At 34.2% G+C, this 17,722-nt stretch overlaps 1 protein-coding gene across 1 annotated transcript in view; it reads left to right on the forward strand.

Moving 5' to 3' along the window:
* The window catches only part of LOC118199529 (phospholipid-transporting ATPase ABCA3-like), a 384,844-nt gene extending 368,458 nt beyond the window's left edge, over positions 1–16,386 (forward strand). Inside the window, exon 23 of the mRNA XM_085817060.1 lies at positions 15,828–16,386. Within this exon, the coding sequence (XP_085673186.1) occupies positions 15,828–16,284 (457 nt within the window). The 3' untranslated portion in view covers positions 16,285–16,386. The remainder of the gene's footprint in view (positions 1–15,827) is intronic.
* The last annotated feature ends 1,336 nt before the right edge of the window (positions 16,387–17,722 follow it).

The following is a 17,722-nucleotide window of genomic DNA, read 5'->3' on the forward strand; positions in this document are numbered from 1 at the left end:
CAGATTTGCGCTGTAAGACTGGTGAAGATCATAGACTCTGGCAGTTCTATATTACCGAGCTATTGCAGGTGCAACGTTGCCGGTTCCTTAAATTAAGCCTAAGGGCACATGATATAATGAATTCAGAAAATGAAAAACATCTCGGATGAGAAAACGGAGAAAGGAAAAGTGAGAGGGGGTACCAAAAGGGAAAAGGCCAAAGGCATCTGGCAGGTGAACAGAACTTGACAAGATGAAGAAAATCCAAACGGATCCTTCACAATTCAGAGAAACGACAAATGCAAAACATGGTTCAAAATGCTATACAACAACAACAAAAGTTCAATACTACTATAAAACTACACAAATTCAATCCATACAACAGAAAATCAATACACAACGACTATTACAACATCACACTAGCAATCCAAACAACTTAGATTACAGCACTGTCTTTATCAGATAAAATGAAAGAAATTACCGCCTCCAATTGAGGAGTAAGAGAAAAAGCAGAAATCTTATCCCATGAAGGTGTGAGCAGCAAGTGGTCTTATGTTGCGGTCTTCATTGAGTATTTCGTAGTTGAAGACTTGGGAATAGTTCACATAGTCGCAATGGACAGCTTTAGAGAAGAATTTCTCATTTGTTCTTTTAATAAATTCTGTGATGGTTTCAAGCTTAACATCTCTATGAAGAAGTTCATTTCGGATAAGAAAGTCAGCATCAGTGATAATACGAAGAAATTTATTCTGCACTATTTGAAGTTGATGTAATTTATTAGGAGAGGCGGTATTCCAAGCTGGAGATGCATAACAAAGAATAGGTCGGATACAAGTAGTATAATTATGTCTCTTGGTTCTGAGGCTAAGGTTAGAAAATTTTCCAGTAACTGGAAGAAATTTGCACATAATTCCAATTGCTTTATTTTTAACATTCTTAATATGGTTGGACCAAGTGAGATTATGGTTAAGAATCACTCCTAGGTATTTGGCTTTTGTAACTAAGAAAACAGGCTCTTTAAAAAGGAAAAGTTCTTTAAACTTAATGCGTTTTTTGTTTTTGCGAAGGATTAAAAGCTGAGACTTACTGGCGTTAATTTTAACTCTCCAATTGGTGCACCAGTCCTCTACAGTGTAAAGAAAATCTTGTATTTTATCAATTGCATGATTAGCTTTGATAGACTTGATGGCTATTGCCGTATCATCGGCGTAGCATGCAAGAAGAGAGTAGTTGTCAAGTCCAGGCTGAGTGAAGTCTGAGATATAAAACAGGTAAAGAACCGGTCCGGAGATAAATGGAGATCATGATTTTTTAAAAAGAAGATTGGAATTAAAATTTTATTTTTCTTCTGGAAGTTCTCGGTAAAATTTCGACTTTTTTTGCTGACTAGCGCAGAATAATGAAAGAATTTAAAATGCAAACACTATAATTTAAAGGCATTGTATATGTTCATGGTCATTCTTAGAAAATAAAAGGTAAAAAGGCTTACCTTTCAGTCGATCTTCTTTCTAATCCAAAGGCATATCCGGGAATGCTTTATTAATTAGATCCATCAAAGGCACTACTCACGAAAAAAAGAGGCTTCTAAGATAATAAGATATTTAATTTACAATCACTTCACTAAACTAAAATATATATGTATAACACAAAAGAGAAGGATTACATGTTTCACTCAAACGTCCATCACGAGTTCTCAAAGTTCAGTTAAAAGAAAAGTTCTGTTTTAGCTTTTGCTGCGCGCATGCGCAAATCACGTGGTTGTCGGTGAGAGTTTCAACATACTCCCACCTTTAAATTTGCTGAAAAATCAAATTTAAAACTGTAGCCTTTGAACAGGCTTTACCATTCGACCACTTCTTGTAGTCATCGATGGAGACTTTTCGCTCTTAAGATCTTGAGGCAAGTCATTACGAATATCAGGATCGCAGTAAATCTCTGTTTCATCAGAAGAGCTGCTCGCCACATTTCTAAATCTAGACTGTTCATCTGATGATGTTATCTCCAAAGGATACAAACGCTTGGTTGGTCGCAAAACTTCTCAAAGCTTAGTCTTGACCTTAACTAAACGCACATGTCCATCCCGAGATTTGAAAATCTCGGTTACTTTCGCCAATAACCAGTCTGTTCGCTTCTTATTATCATCGGACACTAAAACAAGATCTCCTATTTTCAGAGGTTGTGAAGCTTTTACATGTTCATAATTTTACCGTAACTGTCCGAGATATTCGATTTGAAATCTTTTACGTAGATCTTGTAAAAGTTTTTGTCGATAAATAAGCCTTTTGTTTAAAGATTTCACATCTATATTATCCAGATCAGGAACTCCAATTTGTCGAATCTCATGGAGAAACATGGAAGGTGTGATCGGAGATGAATCTTCAACATCTTCCGAGACATACGTCAATGGACGATTATTCATTATTGCTCCACAGTCACACAAAATTGTTATCATTTTTTCATGATTGATTTTTTCATGATGATCGTCCTAAAACTTTGCGAAGAATTCTTTTCAGGACTCCTATTAATCGCTCCCACTATCCTCCCCACCAGAGAGCTGATGGCGGAAGAAATTTCCATGTGATCCTGTGGATACTATCTTGTTCTAAAATTTTATCCCAATTTAAGCTTTTGAATAATCCATCACTTCCTTTGAAATTCGTTCCATTGTCGGAATAGATGGTGTGGGGTCTTCCACGTCTAGCAATGAAACGTCTCAGCGCTTGCAGAAAACTTTCAGTTGATAGCGAGAAAATCAATTCCAAATGTACTGCGCGAAAAACAGCACAGGTAAAAATCACTATCCATGATTTTTGATTTCCCTTCAATATCAACGGTCCAGTTAAGTCAACACCTACAATCTCAAAGACTGCTGCTTCTCTTACTCGGTCTTCAGGGAGAGGAGCAATGGGTGTTTTCGAAGAACTAGTATCGAACCTCTGACATACAACACAGCTTCTTATGACTTTCTTGACAGTCTTTCGTGTTTTCAAAATCCAATATTGTTCTCGTAAAGCGGATATTAAAAATTGTACAACTGCATGATTGTTCATTTCATGCGTAACTCTAATTAATTTTACTACAATAGGATGATCTGAAGGAAGAATAATAGGAAATCGAAAATTTTCTGTATCATCTCCTCTCAGAATTCTGGTTTTAACCCTAAGGATTCCGTTAGAATCAATCATTGGTTGAAGTACACGTAATCTTTTGTCATCTAATCCAGAAAATGATTCACTCTCCACTAATCTAAAAAGAGTTAATTCGGCTCCTTTAATTTCTTCCGCTGTAATTGTTCCAAAAGTTCTTTCATTAGGACTTAGTCTGACATTTTTAACAAAATGAAAGATCCAAGATATTATCTTTAGAATGGTATTGTACGAAGAAATCGTATCAAAATTAACTTTAGTCATAGCATTCGAATTAACTGCAGAAATTATTGTCTTCTTTCTTTCAGCATTTATAATGTCAAAATTCGGTACAATTTCAGAGGTAGGACATTTTTCTGGATCATTTCTCAACCAATTGGGACCCTCCCACCATTTCGATTTGACTAAGGTTTCCGGACTGCATCCTCGGGAAGGGAGGTCCGCTGGATTTAGCGTTCCAAGAATATAATTCCAGTCGTTTGGATTACTTAGAGTACGGATTTCTTTCACTCTATTGTGAACGAAAACGGCCCAGTTTTCATTCTTCTTTATCCAGAATAATGCATCCATAGAATGACTCCAATAATAAATAGGCAAGCTTTCTAGTCTCAAATCTTCCTTAACACGATGTGCTAGTCTAGCACCAATCGTACAAGCTAAGAGCTCTAGTCGTGGTATGGAAATCGGCTTGATAGGTGCCACTCTGGATCGAGCTGAGATGAGCTGACATGTAACAGAATTTTCATTACAGCTTCGCATAAATATGCATGTGGCATAAACAGATTTACTCGCGTCACAAAACACGTGTAAAGATAAATCGGAAATTCTTTCGAAGTCAGCAAAAATTCTTCTGGGTATAGCTATTTTTTCCAAATTGTGCAATTTATATTTCCAACTTTCGAGTTTGTCAGAAATGCTTTTAGGTAAATTGTTATCCCATGAAATCTTCTGTTTCCAGCATTCTTGAAGCATTAGCTTAGAAATCAGAGTAACAGGAGCTGTAAACCCAATCGGGTCAAAAATGCTGTGTACTATTGACAACATATTCCTTTTGCTGACAGGCTGTTTCACGGAACTATCTTTAAAGTCACAGGACAAAGTGTCATTTCATGAATTCCATTTCAACCCCAGAACTGATACGATTTTATCGGAGTCTTCATTGCAAGGATTTCCTTTTAAAGTTTCACCGCTAGGTTCATTGTAACACCATCCCCTTAAATCAAATTTAGCAGTCGGCATAATTTCCTTTGACACATTAATGAAAGTGTTTAGTTTTTCAATAGTATCAACGCTGGCCCCACAATTGTCGACGTACATCGATTCACTTAATTTCTTAGCTACCTCTTGTTGATGTTCAGGAACATTCTCGAGATGATAATTCAGTGTGGCGGCGAGATAAAAAGGACTGGCATTAACGCCAAACACAACGCGCTTATATCGATATATTTTCAATTTTTCGGAATCTCCTTCTTCCCACCAGAGAAATCTAAGTAAGTCTCTATCTCGAGCACAGACACCTATTTTCAAAAAGGCCTTTCAAATAGCCTTTAAAGGACGTATATCTGAGATAACCCCGTATTTACCTAGGCGAAACCTGTTTAAAATACTCAGTATTAATTCCAAATAATTTGGGCCCTTTTCTAAACAGTCATTTAAGGACACACCATTCATTTCCTTCGCTGAGGCATCGAACACAGGTCTAATCTTTGTGGTTGAACTTTCCTTAATTACAGCCATATGGGGTAGGTAATGACAATTTTCGGTTTTCTTATCTTCAACAGATTCTATAACACCTTCTTCAGCCCATTCGTTAAAAATATTTTCATACTCTTTCAGACAGTTTTTTGACGCAGGATTTTAACCTTTTTTCTGCTCATAATCTGTTGTCAGGTAAAACCTCATGCCCTTCTAACCAAGGAAGAGAGACCTGATATCTACCCTCACTATCTCTCTTTAATGACTGACGAAAATATTTTTTAGCGATTTCATCAATTTCCTTTCTTGTGTGGGTTGTAGCAGGATCCGTTATTCCTAACGAGTCAAGACACCATAAATCCGAAATTTTAGCATCATTAACATGAAGTGACAATACAGTTTTCGTACTGTTAGAGAACTGACGCTTTTCAGTTTTCCCCGTCATTGTCCATCCTAATCTAGTGTATACGCATGATAACCCACATTTTAGTTGTCTAACCTTCCCTGTTAGAAGCTTTCCTGCCACATCTGCACCTAAAAGAATATGAATTTCTAAAGGTGATTTTTTATACATCAAATCCACAGATTTATTCTGCATGTCAGTTAAATAAATTCCATGTTTTCGCAGTTCAGTAAGATATGTATCTCTACGAATTTGAGGAATGTCAGTACAAATCTTATCCTGATCCAAAACCTGAAAATTACAGTGAAAATCACCTTTAAGACTACTCAATCTAATTAAATATTTACTATGAGTTTCTTTCTTTTCAACTCCTCCGAACAAACCATGGATTAATTCTTCTTTACCACTTGTTTTATAATTCATTATACTAACTGCATACTTCGAAATGTAGGATCGCTGGGAACCACTATCTATTAAAATTCTCACTAACTGCATGCAAGATTTATTTGTCAGAACACAGTCTTTTTTATTATTTTCATCCCCAATAATGTCTGTACAATTATTTCCGTGAGAATCATCCTTAACAGTAGTACACATTATTGAAAAATGAGCTTTACCGCATATGGAACATTTAACTTTGGTCTTGCATAAGCGGGAAATATGGTTCTGTTTCAAAAATTTAAAACAGAATCCGTGCTTCAGCAATTTTTGCTTTTTTTCATCTAAGGTTAAACGAATCGCATTCCGACATTCAGAACTTTCATGATCTGAATCGCAAAATATGCAGCTCGAATGTTTATAATTTTGATTCTCATTTGTAGACAGCAACTGCGAGGCAGACAATACATCTGGTACCCGTTTATCATGCCAAGTTGACAGCTTGCTTTCGCGTTTTGTTTGTCGGGGGGGGGGAGAAATTGACGCCGCTTCTTTCGATTACAAAGCTGTTTTTTCCCGTGCAATTAATTGCTGAGAAAAAAATTCCACTAGGTGATTCAAATCGTAATTTGATTTTCGAATTGTTTTATTATATTCCAAAACCAAATCTGCGGGCAATGTTTTAAGCAAAATAGGTGTTAATAAAGCTCCATATGTTTCTGAGGTCATATTTAATGATTCAAGACATCGAATATGTTTTTGTATGTAATTGAATAACTTACAGAAATTTTGAATGTCATTAGAATCCTTTAGAGGTCTTATTTTCAGTAATTTATCTATATGGGCGTTTATCAGTACATCTTTATTTCCAAATCTTTCTGTGAGGAGTTTAACTGAAGTTTCGTAATTTTCTTCGGTTAAATCGAAACCGTCAATGGTGTTATAAGCAGTACCTCCCAAAAAGGATTTCAAATAATTAAATTTGCTTATAGCGTCAAGCGTTTTATTTTGGTGTATGGCTGATGAAAAAGTGTTCCAAAATGTCAGTCATTCGCAGCTCTCGCCATAAAACTCCGGAATCGTAAGTTTAGGAAGCTTCACATTATGACTTTCGATTTTAATGTTTTCTATAATACTTTCACTTAACTGTTCAGTGCTTCTTAACGCACTAAATTTTTGTTCTATATTAATTTCTTTCAATTTTCTGTTAGCTTTGTATTTAAATGTAGTTATTCGTTCACGATATTCGTCAACACTGTTTAATTCCTGGTCTAGATCCTTTATGTCTATTAATTTTTCTATATCGGCATCTATTTGTTTTAACTTGTTCGATTTTTCATTTAAGAGTTCTAAGGAAATTTCTAGTTCTTCTGCATTCACTTCTATTTTTGGTAATTCAGTTTCGATTCGGCCAATTAATTTTGTAACGGCAGCCCTTATGTGGCCGCGTTTCCTTTTCAATGTATCGATGTAATTATTTAATATTCAATAATTCAACAAATATCAACAATTCGCTTTCATTTGCGGCACGGGATGCCGAAAAATGTATAATATGTTCATGGTCATTCTTAGAAAATAAAAGGTAAAAAGGCTTACCTTTCAGTCGATCTTCTTTCTAATCCAAAGGCGTATCCGGGAATGTTTTATTAATTAGATCCATCAAAGGCACTACTCACGGAAAAAGAGAGGCTTCTAAGATAATAAGATATTTAATTTACAATCACTTCACTAAACTAAAATATATATGTATAACACAAAAGAGAAGGATTACATGTTTCACTCAAACGTCCATCACGAGTTCTCAAAGTTCAGTTGAAAAAGTTCTGTTTTAGTTTTTGCTGCGCGCATGCGCAAATCACGTGGTTGTCAGTGAGAGTTTCAACAGGCATATTAGAAATCATACTAGAAAAATTAAGAAACAAAAACAAAAAAAACTTAATTACCTTTATATATGCTTTTACTTCGCCTTTAATGACCATCCAGTAACATGGAATGCGTTACGAAATCAGTGCTCATTAAATATACAATGAAATTTCATTAGCCAGCTTCTTCTTCTACCCTCTGGCCGTGATCGCTGAGTCAGCACGGCGCCGCGCAGTGCCGTGCATATATTTTTTGTCGCGGAGAAGTTGAGCGAAAATGTCTCGGTGTTGTTTTGAGTAGAAAAAAAATATTATTTGTTGATTTCTGTGGGTCGCTATGCATTTTTAAAGCTAAACCTTTGTTAAAAATTCAATGCGTGAAAATACGCCTGGCTAGTTTTTTAAAGCTTATTTCTGATTTTCAATACGTGAAATACGCTCTCAGAGGCGTTAAAAATATCTTTGGCCACGCACTTGATAAATAAATATTTCCACTTTTTCAAGCGTAAACATTGATTCTGTTACTCGCGCCGTTTTATGCCAATCTTGATATTTTATATGAGGTATTGAAAAGCTGTATTGCAGCTGAATATAGGAAATTTGTAACATTAAACCAAAACTTGTTTTGGAAAAACAAGAATATCCTGTACCAGGCTACGGCAACCTATGATCGCAGATCACCGAGCGCCCATTTCTTTATTTCAAGTGACACACCTCAGTTCCGAAAGTAAGCATAAAAATAAATGATAAAACATAAACATGAAACGAACACTCAAAAAATACATAAATGACCTTGAAATAAATAATAAGAATAGCAATTTTGTTTGATCACAAAGTTGCAGTAACGGACATGCACTTTTAGTTTTAAATCATAAATATTGTGTCATAATTTCAAGGAGAAATCGATAACTTTAGGAACGCCGATCCATAATTCCTTAAAAGACATCTGGCAGCACTAATTCAGCCTCTCAGCTCACTCTCAGTTGTAGCACACGAAACTATTGTTATGCAGTAAAATAATTATCATTATTTAAAACAAATTCTGGTACTATTCCGTTTTGAGGACCGTAAAAACATTGCAGCGAAAATGTGTGCGCAAAAGCGCCAAATCTAACAAACGCGCCCATTTAACAGCGCGCCAAATCTAGCGTACGCGCGGATTTCAGATTGCGTAAGTTTATATAGTTCTATATTTCTTAAGACGCCAATGAAATACTAGTTTAATCCTTTTTTGGTATCCTATGGATTTAATAATTTGGGAATTGCCCATGACGAAAAGTCTGCAATAGAATTTTGGGTAAAGTGCAGAATCACCCACTGCTTGATGCGTTTTTAAGAATTGCACATAGTCGGTATCCAATGTACACATCAACCTATTTTCACTTTAAAAAAAATCCCAGAATTGCACAAAAATGACACTTTATTTATGTACACATTGACCTATTTTCACTTAAAAAGTAAAAGCGAATTGACAAAAATCCAATTGTTTTCGCCCTTGTAAAAAGCGGCAAACAAATAAGTGGGCGATTCTGCACTTTACCGAGAATTTTTTTCAAAGAAAAAGCATTATTTCGTTATAGAAAATTATGTTTGAACAACCAACGAGATGAAATTATGCTTTAGCGATAACTCGGTAGCGAAGTAGCGATGCAGGCATCCATTCAATCATGTTTAGCAATTTTTATATAAATTATAATAATGATCTGAAATAGTTATTTACTCTTATGCTTCTATTCAGTCATGTTTAGCCTTTTTTATATAAATTATAATAATGAAAAGTATTATATGAAATTAACCTTTCATCTAAATTAAAACATCAATCTTAGATAGTTATTTACTAAAGTCTTTAATCCGGACTCGTCGGGACTTCGGCGATTCCGGATTATCGGTTTTTCCGGATTATAGATCATCAGTTTAAATGTGGTAAGATGGCATGCGGAAATTATAAAATTAAAAATATAAAACCGTAATTTATGAAATAAAGAGCAATTATCATCTAAAGGGTATCAAAATTTACAAAAAAAAGCTTAATATTTATTTGTTTACTTTATTAAACATTTCTTTTAACGCGCGCATGCGTAAAGCATACATTACTCATAGTCGAAATTAGAAAATTGCAACCAGAAAACTATTTGATGTGTATTCGTGATATTTATAATGACGAGGAATTTGATTTAAATCATATCAAAGTCGGAGAACATCGAGATGAAATACTACATTTAGTAAGGAATTATAAGCCGAATAAAATGAAAACATCTGCCCTGAAGATAAGGATAGTGCCGAAAGATCAATTTCCAGTTCATTGCGCGCCGCGACGTTTCCCCCTCCCCCGGCACAGCAACGTGAAATTGATAAACAGATTTCGGAATGGTTAGAGAAACAAAGGATATGCTTTTATCCATTTTTTGCAGCAATTCCACTTTTTGTTTGATGGACATCGTAACATGCTTTTGCTTTGTAGATCCTTTGGCAGCTCCAGAATCGGAAATTCTTTTTGACATAATCGAAAGTTCAAGCTTACTTTCATAAAAGTGCTCTAACAGTCTGCAAAAAATAATAAGCCGGGTCCAATTAGAAGATTAAGGAACAATGCAATCTGCAGTATTAACTGAAATAGATAATTAGATAATTTTAGCTTAGCTTATACCGTCCGATATACATTAAACGCGCATGCATAAACGTATTATGCGCATGCGTAGACGCATTATGCGTTTACGCATGCGCAGTTTGTAGCTTTGAGGTCCGGATTATAGATCATTCCGGATTAAAGACTTTTGACTGTATTATACTTCCTTTCTTGCATTAGGGTTGCCGCAATTATTTTTGGCAGGACTGGCATCAACAATAGTTTGGCGATTTTTTACGGCCTTCAAAACAGAATAATACCCAAATTATTCCCATGGGAAAGCAAAAAGTAATAAAGAAATTATTTTTAAATATGTGAAAAGAAATGCACTGATCTATCGAAAAGGGTGATAAAATGAATCACTCATTAGATTAGTGAATTAAGTAATTTTTACACCTTCAGTGTGTTTTTTCAGAGTGGGATCAAAAGTAAACTTTCAGTTTTGTGAACTGAAAAATCTGCCTTCTTATCCGCTAGCCGAATTGTTAACTGTATAAGGTATTTTTCCCGCCCTCTTAGCGTACCTTCTGGTGTAGTGGTCAGCACACTGGGCAAGTATTCCAAAGGTCCGCGGTTCGATTTCCGGTGAAGGCGTTGATAATTTTTCAATTCTCCTGCTTCCAAAAATATACCTAATGTCTCTACAACTGTTTTAACAGCATTTGTTGTTTTAGAATTTTCTGTGTTTTACAATTTTAAATAAAGATGTCTTGCGTTTTATGTATTTGTGTCTTGCCTCGAAGTGAGAAGTGAATTAGTTAAATTTATATGTTGGTATATTGTGAATTTTTTGCTTTAAAATTGAGGAAATTATGTTGTTCTTATGTTCAGGTTGGAGTTTTTTATGCGTTTAGAGAATATGCATGCAATGTTAAATCAAACAACAGAAGTCAGCGTTATATTTCTAAATGTTCACAGGACTAGTTTCAATGGTTTTACCGAACCATCATCCTCAGCTGCCAACTTCTGTGGTTCGTTTCTTAGTACTTTTGAGAACACAAAAGTTCTAATATATAGTCGAATACAGTAAAGACAATTTTTTCTGGCGATCAGATATGAAACCAGGTAATGATCTGGAAATGCAAGCATTTTTTTTTTTTTTTAATTTAAGAGTGATAATCAATTAAAATTGTTTATTACATTTACCTCAGTAAAATAATGTATTCATTAGTCCATTTTATTTAAAAGTAACAAACCGAAAATGTGATAGTAACATCCTAAAATTGTCACATTCTCCTGTCTACTTATTTTTTTTCCCCCTATTCTTAGAAATTATGTGTCGAAACTTTCCAAAAATGACCACCGGTGTCTAACTATAAATATTTTTATTTTAATGGGTAAAAGTGTTTTATTGGTGGAAAACTATTTGAGAATCACTAGTTTACGTATTTCTTGATTTTTGACTTTGTACGAAGTGAAAGAAAGTATTGAAATGGAGAAAAATTTCGGGTATCATATTTCAACGAATCATATCCATTTCGGCTGCTCTTGAATATATTAAACGATGTTTTTGCGTGACATTTGTACGTACGGAGAGAAAAAAGGACTGCTTTTGCGGAAACAGACTCTAAAATCTATTCAAAATGGATTCAGAAGATTTTTTTCGTGACGTCTGTACGTACAGTGGAGGAAAAAAGTATTTAAACAATGTAAATATATGCAATAATTTTATTGCAAATGGTGTGAATTAAATTACTTTATTACATAATAACTAGTTCACATAATTTATGCAATAAATAAAAAATAGAGTGTTTGTTGTCAACCTTTTGATATTATTGACTTTTTTTCTTAATTGCATTTTCTTAGTCTCATTTTTAGCATTACTTGATAAGAATATCATTTTGCTTACCTTCCTCGATGAAAATCCACATGACGCTTGGAATTCTCTTTCATTTTTATCACACAGAAACTTTATGCACAACTATTTATAACAATTGTTTGCTTACAGAAGAACGTTCATCATTTTTCCATGTTTGCCACTACATCTATATAAAAAAATCTGCAATGCGGTAAGAAAAAAAAAAATAACAAGCATACAGAATAAAAAAGCTGCGCCCTCTCGTGGCCAGCAACATAAAACTGTAACATCATCCCCCTCGATGAACTCTTGGTTCATCAAAGGATTGGATTCTGAAGTTATCTTAAACACTAACTGTTTTAATGTTCTTCAAGTTTATATGTTTATAGACGCAGTGTTCGCAATTTAAATTCACTGTATTCAGTACAAAGAGTTGAAGTCATAACGGGTACAATAACTGCACAGGATGACGAAGATGATTTTTATTAGCTAAACGGATAGTGCAAGCCCTTGTCTTTCCATCTCGTCCTAGATGACACTCCTGTACAACTCCCATCTTCCATAATAATCTTGGTAGTTTTTCTTCATGTGCTAGAATTACTGATCCCTTCAAAAGATCTCTTACAGCATTACCTCTCTGAATTTCCTTTACGTTTCTAATTTCAAGGAAATATTCCCTTTCCCATCTTTTCTAAAAACCTTCTAATAATCTTAGCCGGTATTTATATCGCTTCGTTAAATTTTCTTTAGTTGAGTCGGGTTCAAGAAATTTGCCAGGTGGTAAAGATTTCAGTCTTCGTCCAACTAGAAAATGAGCTGGTGTCAGTGGTTTTGGTTCTCCAACTTAAATATAAGTCAGCGGACGTGAATTTCATATTGCCTCAATTTCAATTAGAACTGTTTCCAGCTCTTCAAATTTAAGTGAAGCCTTTATGAGTATTTTCTTCAAACATGACTTGATAGATCTAACAAGCTTTTCCCAGAAACCGCTCCACCAATCCGCCTTTTCCATATTGAATTTCCACTCAATACCCTTATTACCAAAATAATTTTGAACTTCTGTGTCCTTGATGGTATTCCATAGTTTTTGTAAATCCTTGTCTGCTCTTTTGAAGGTTTTTTGCATTGTCTGAATATATCATTCGACATACTCCTCTTCTTTATATATATGTTCTAAAGGACAGAAGAAAATGTTTTGCTGTTTGGCTAGACACTATTTCCAGATGCACAGCGCATGTATACAGAGCAATATAAGCCTTCCCAGTTTCATCATTTGTACTCATAGGACCAGCAAAATCAAGTCCTACAACTTCAAAAGGATTTGCCTCTTTTACTCTTTCGTTGGTAAAGGAGCGATATCCTGACTTAGTGGCTTAACTTGTCGCAAATCACACACTTGTTAATATTACTCTTTACACGCTGTTGATCCTTTAGTATCCAAAATTTTTCTCTAACTTTCTCACCAGCGTGTCCTTGCGTTTCGTGACGATCTTTAATGATATGAACTGTCAAATGAGACTTCTTAGGTAATATTGCTGTGTATGTTTGATTATAGCTTAACCCAGCAGTTTGAAGCCTTCCACCTACTCTGAGTATTCCCTATGAGTCGACAAATGGATTTAATGTAAATATTTTCAAACTATCTATGGTTTGTTTCATCTTTAATTTCCTTATTTATTCTCTAAAGTTTTCTTCGTGAGTTTTCTTGATCCAGAAATTATCTCCTTCAGTTATCTCTTCAGCCTTGACAGGTCCAATTCTTCTGAGTTTTGGGTTTTTCATATTATTGATAAATCTGAAAGCATAAGGTGTTATTCTATATACTTTCTTTATGTCACTGAAGTTCTCGATAGGAATGATAGGCTCGCTGTTTTCAACAATACAGTTTGCTTAACAGCAATTTCTTGTTTCTTTCCTTTTCGTTTCTCAGAATTTGTTATTTTATCATCTTTATTAAAATTTCTTGAAGATCTGAAGTAAAGTTGTTATCTTTAACAAGCCAAGGTGGACCATGCTACCACAATTCCTTTTTTGAAATGATTTCTACCTTCTGTCATCTCGTCAATAAGTCCGAAGAATTCTCATGGCTGGGATAATAATTTCACCAATCTGGATCAATTGTCTCTTGGATTTCTAGATATCTATTTCGTACAAATTGTTTCCATTTCGTCAGATGAGCCTTGACCCAATGTAGTACAATTTCTGAAACTGTCCACATATAAATCTTCATTTCTAAGTTTTTCTACGAATGTATAATATATGTGATGAGTCGAGCTTCTAAAAGCTCCAGTCGAGGTAACGTAATTCTTTTTATGGGAATCGTTTAGATACTCTAATCCTGAAAATTGTTTTTTTAACTGTTTTTAATTGTGTTTAGTGTTTTATGTTTCTCTGTATTTGACAATTTTTAATGGAGATGTTTTGAATTTTTATGTATTTTTGCTTGCCGCGAAGTGAGAGATGAATTGATTGAATAAGAAATATATCTAATGAAATTCGAGAAAAATGAGTTTAAAAGAAATGCGCTAAAAAACGTGAATAATTTAATAGGAAGTACAAGGAAGTCATGCGATATATGCATCAGATTTTTTCTTCTAATACCCATGACAAGAATTTGCATAGCTTATTTTACTTCTTTGTACTAAATAAAGGAATTATTGGAATCACGGAGATGTTTTTGCGTCACATCTGTACGTACGGACAGAATAAAGGACTGTTTTTGCCAAAGCGAATTTTAAATGGATTCAGAAGAGATTTTTTCTTGATATCTGAACGCACGTATGTATGTATCTCGTATAACTCAAGAAGAAGTAGCCATAGAACGTTTTAACCTTGTACCTGAGACTGTTATAACATGTAGTTGTGCATATCCCTTTTTCGTTGCAATCGGCTGCACAAATCATATAAATATATATATTCTCACTCTGTTACCTTGCTTGAAGTTTTTTATTCTTATATGTAGGTAATTTTTAGCTCAAAGGGCATTATCCCAGAAGGGCTATTAATTTCGATTTGGCATTTTGCGTTGATTCCCTATAAACGCGAATCACTACTGGGACCAAAAGTAAACTTCCAGTTTTGTGTTCCACTTGCCCGCTGTTCGAATTCCTTGTTTTGCGTAGAAGCTGTAATTTTAATTATAAAAATTGTTCTTTTTAAACTGTTTTAACTGCATTTGGTGTTTTATGATTTTCTGTATTTTACAATTTTTAATAAATATGTTTTGACTTTTTATGTATATTTGCTGTACCGCAAAGTGAGAACTGAATTTATTGAATGAGAAATATATCTCTAATGAAATTCGAGGAAATAAGTTTCATTGAAATGCACCAAAAACTGTGTATAATTTAATAGGACATACAAGTAAGTCATGTGGTTTCCACGTCAGATTTTTTTTTATTATTATAATTTAAAATTTTTCCAAAGCATTCTTTCACGATAAATATTGAGAACGTCAAAAATATTCTTAACCCAAATGTTGAATTCGTGTATGATTGAACTAAACTATATTTTTGAATTATCTTAAAACAATGTGATCCTGCTCTAGCTACCAGAACTATTATAAAGTCCGCGGATTTTTAAAATTAGATATTCCTAGTTGAATATCTACGGTATTTATGTCTCTTGGATACTTAAATGCTAGGTTATAAGCCCCTACTTTCAAAATACCTGAAAATGTTTAAGAACTATTCGTACGTAATCTAGAAGATTATTTTTCTCGTTTAAATATATTTGATAGTAAAAACTGATTACAATTCGATTAACAAATTGTAATCAAAGTCATACAGAATAATATAGTATATTTTCTTATATATGGTATTTTGGTTTTGGTATTCTCTTTATTTTGTAAACTGTCTGAGTATACAAATTGCCTTGAAGTTGCATTTATATTGTTTGAAAAAGCCGAACAAATTTATGAAATATTCTTTCAACTTTTCAGAATGGATGAATGTGAAGTGCTTTGCAATAGGATAGCTATTTTGAAGAAAGGAGTTCTGTGCTACATAGGTGACTTAAAACAACTGAAAAATAAATATGGAGAAGGTTTTACTTTATTTGTTAAACTTCCCAGGAGACATATAATAAGACGAGCTATCACTGGTTCCAAAAGTACTGATGAAGTAAAAGTTCTTTTAGAACAAATATTTCCAGATGCTGTTTTAAAATTAGAGTACCCAAATTTTCTCACCTATTACATACCAAACCGTGATCTGAAATGGTCTAAAATATTTAACGAAATGGAAAAGGCAAAACGTCAAGAAAAAATAAAAGAATATTCAATAAGCGAAACAACATTGGATCATATATATTCCCATCTCACAGTAGTCGGAGAGAATACTGAAGAAAAAACAATGACTGATTACTTAAAAGAACGCTTACAAAGAGCTAAACATTAAATGCGTACATGTATGGTACCTGTTTATTTTTTGAAAAATAAAATTATTCCTTGACGTAAATACTGTATTAGAAAGTATAGCAAATCTAGTTAATGCCATGAAATAAAAATTTAATAAACGTTGCTACCTTTTTTTTTTTTTTTTTTTTTTTTTTTTTTTTTTTTTCCAAGATTGTGTATATGCACATATATGTCAAATTAATTTTTTAAAAATTCATTGATATCCGAACAATATTAATGTAACAGAATTACCAACTCTCCCGATTTAGGCTGGAAACTCCTGATTTCTAGCCGCTCTCTCTCTAACCCGATTTAAAACATATTTCTTCCGACTGTCTCTTATTCTTAAAATTTCTCACGATTATGTAGCATGGGTTAATACTTCGTTATTTCTTCGAATCTGGAAGCACTTGATTTTTCTCTAGATTACATATAAAAGAAAACCAAAATAATTTCGTCAGTGAGAAATTTCTTTGTGAGTTGAAATTCTGCTTTGTGAGTGAGAGCTCGTGTGTCCCATAACGTCGTGTTCCAATTCTCTAACGAGTATCGAGCGCCATTGTGTGTCATCTGGCATAAATTATTTAATGAGCACAAAGCAAGATCGAAATCGTTATTTCGTTCATCTTATCGCTGAGCGGTGTATGCACTTGCTTTCGAGAAAACGTTTAAGAAATTAAACCTTTTATTTTAGTTATGTACTTTTCAAAACCCGTACACAGATGACTTTCCTTCCATAATTTCCTCAAGGAAATGTAATGCATTTGCGATGTATACCGTATGTAATTGCGATTTTTCGATTTCGCACTGTGGGAGGGGCGATGTTCTCAAACATTTGCGTAAACAAAAACACGAGGACAACGTATGTTCTATTTGAAAAAAAAAAAAAAAAAAAAAAAAAGAACCGAAAAATTTAATTTTTGAAAGACCGCGCCAAGCTTGAAGTGTAAATACCAAAGGTGGAAGAATTAACGGACTTCATTCCAGGAAAAATCCAAATATTTAACTTATTGTACGGAAACAGGAGAGACGTCGAGTTAGTAGAAGTCATTCTACCGCGTCTGTTTCCCACTATACAAGATTTAGCACTGTCGAAAGCTTGTTTCAACTTGCCATAAAGTTCGAATGCCGGCAAGCTTCGGAGAAAATGCGTATGGTAAGTTTTGGCCAAAGCCAGTACTCGAGATTTTCGCTCCAGCAAAAATCACAGAATAGGCAGTATCCATATCGCCAGTCAAATGCGACCGTGGAAAGGCGGTAGCAAAAAATTTGGATTAGAAAAGAAAATCATTTGTCGGTCCTCAAACGAAGCAACGGGAGAAACAAGAAACAGGAAAAAAAAAAAAGCAATTTAAACTAGTTAAGGTGCCCGAGAAGAGGGTCCGTCAACCCTACCGAAGAAAAATCCCTTACTACTTAAATTAACTACCATCTGTGTG

Source organism: Stegodyphus dumicola, chromosome 5 (assembly GCF_044657685.1).
Source record: "Stegodyphus dumicola isolate Sdum_Otavi_A_Nest chromosome 5, ASM4465768v1".
Classification (NCBI taxonomy): domain Eukaryota; kingdom Metazoa; phylum Arthropoda; class Arachnida; order Araneae; family Eresidae; genus Stegodyphus; species Stegodyphus dumicola.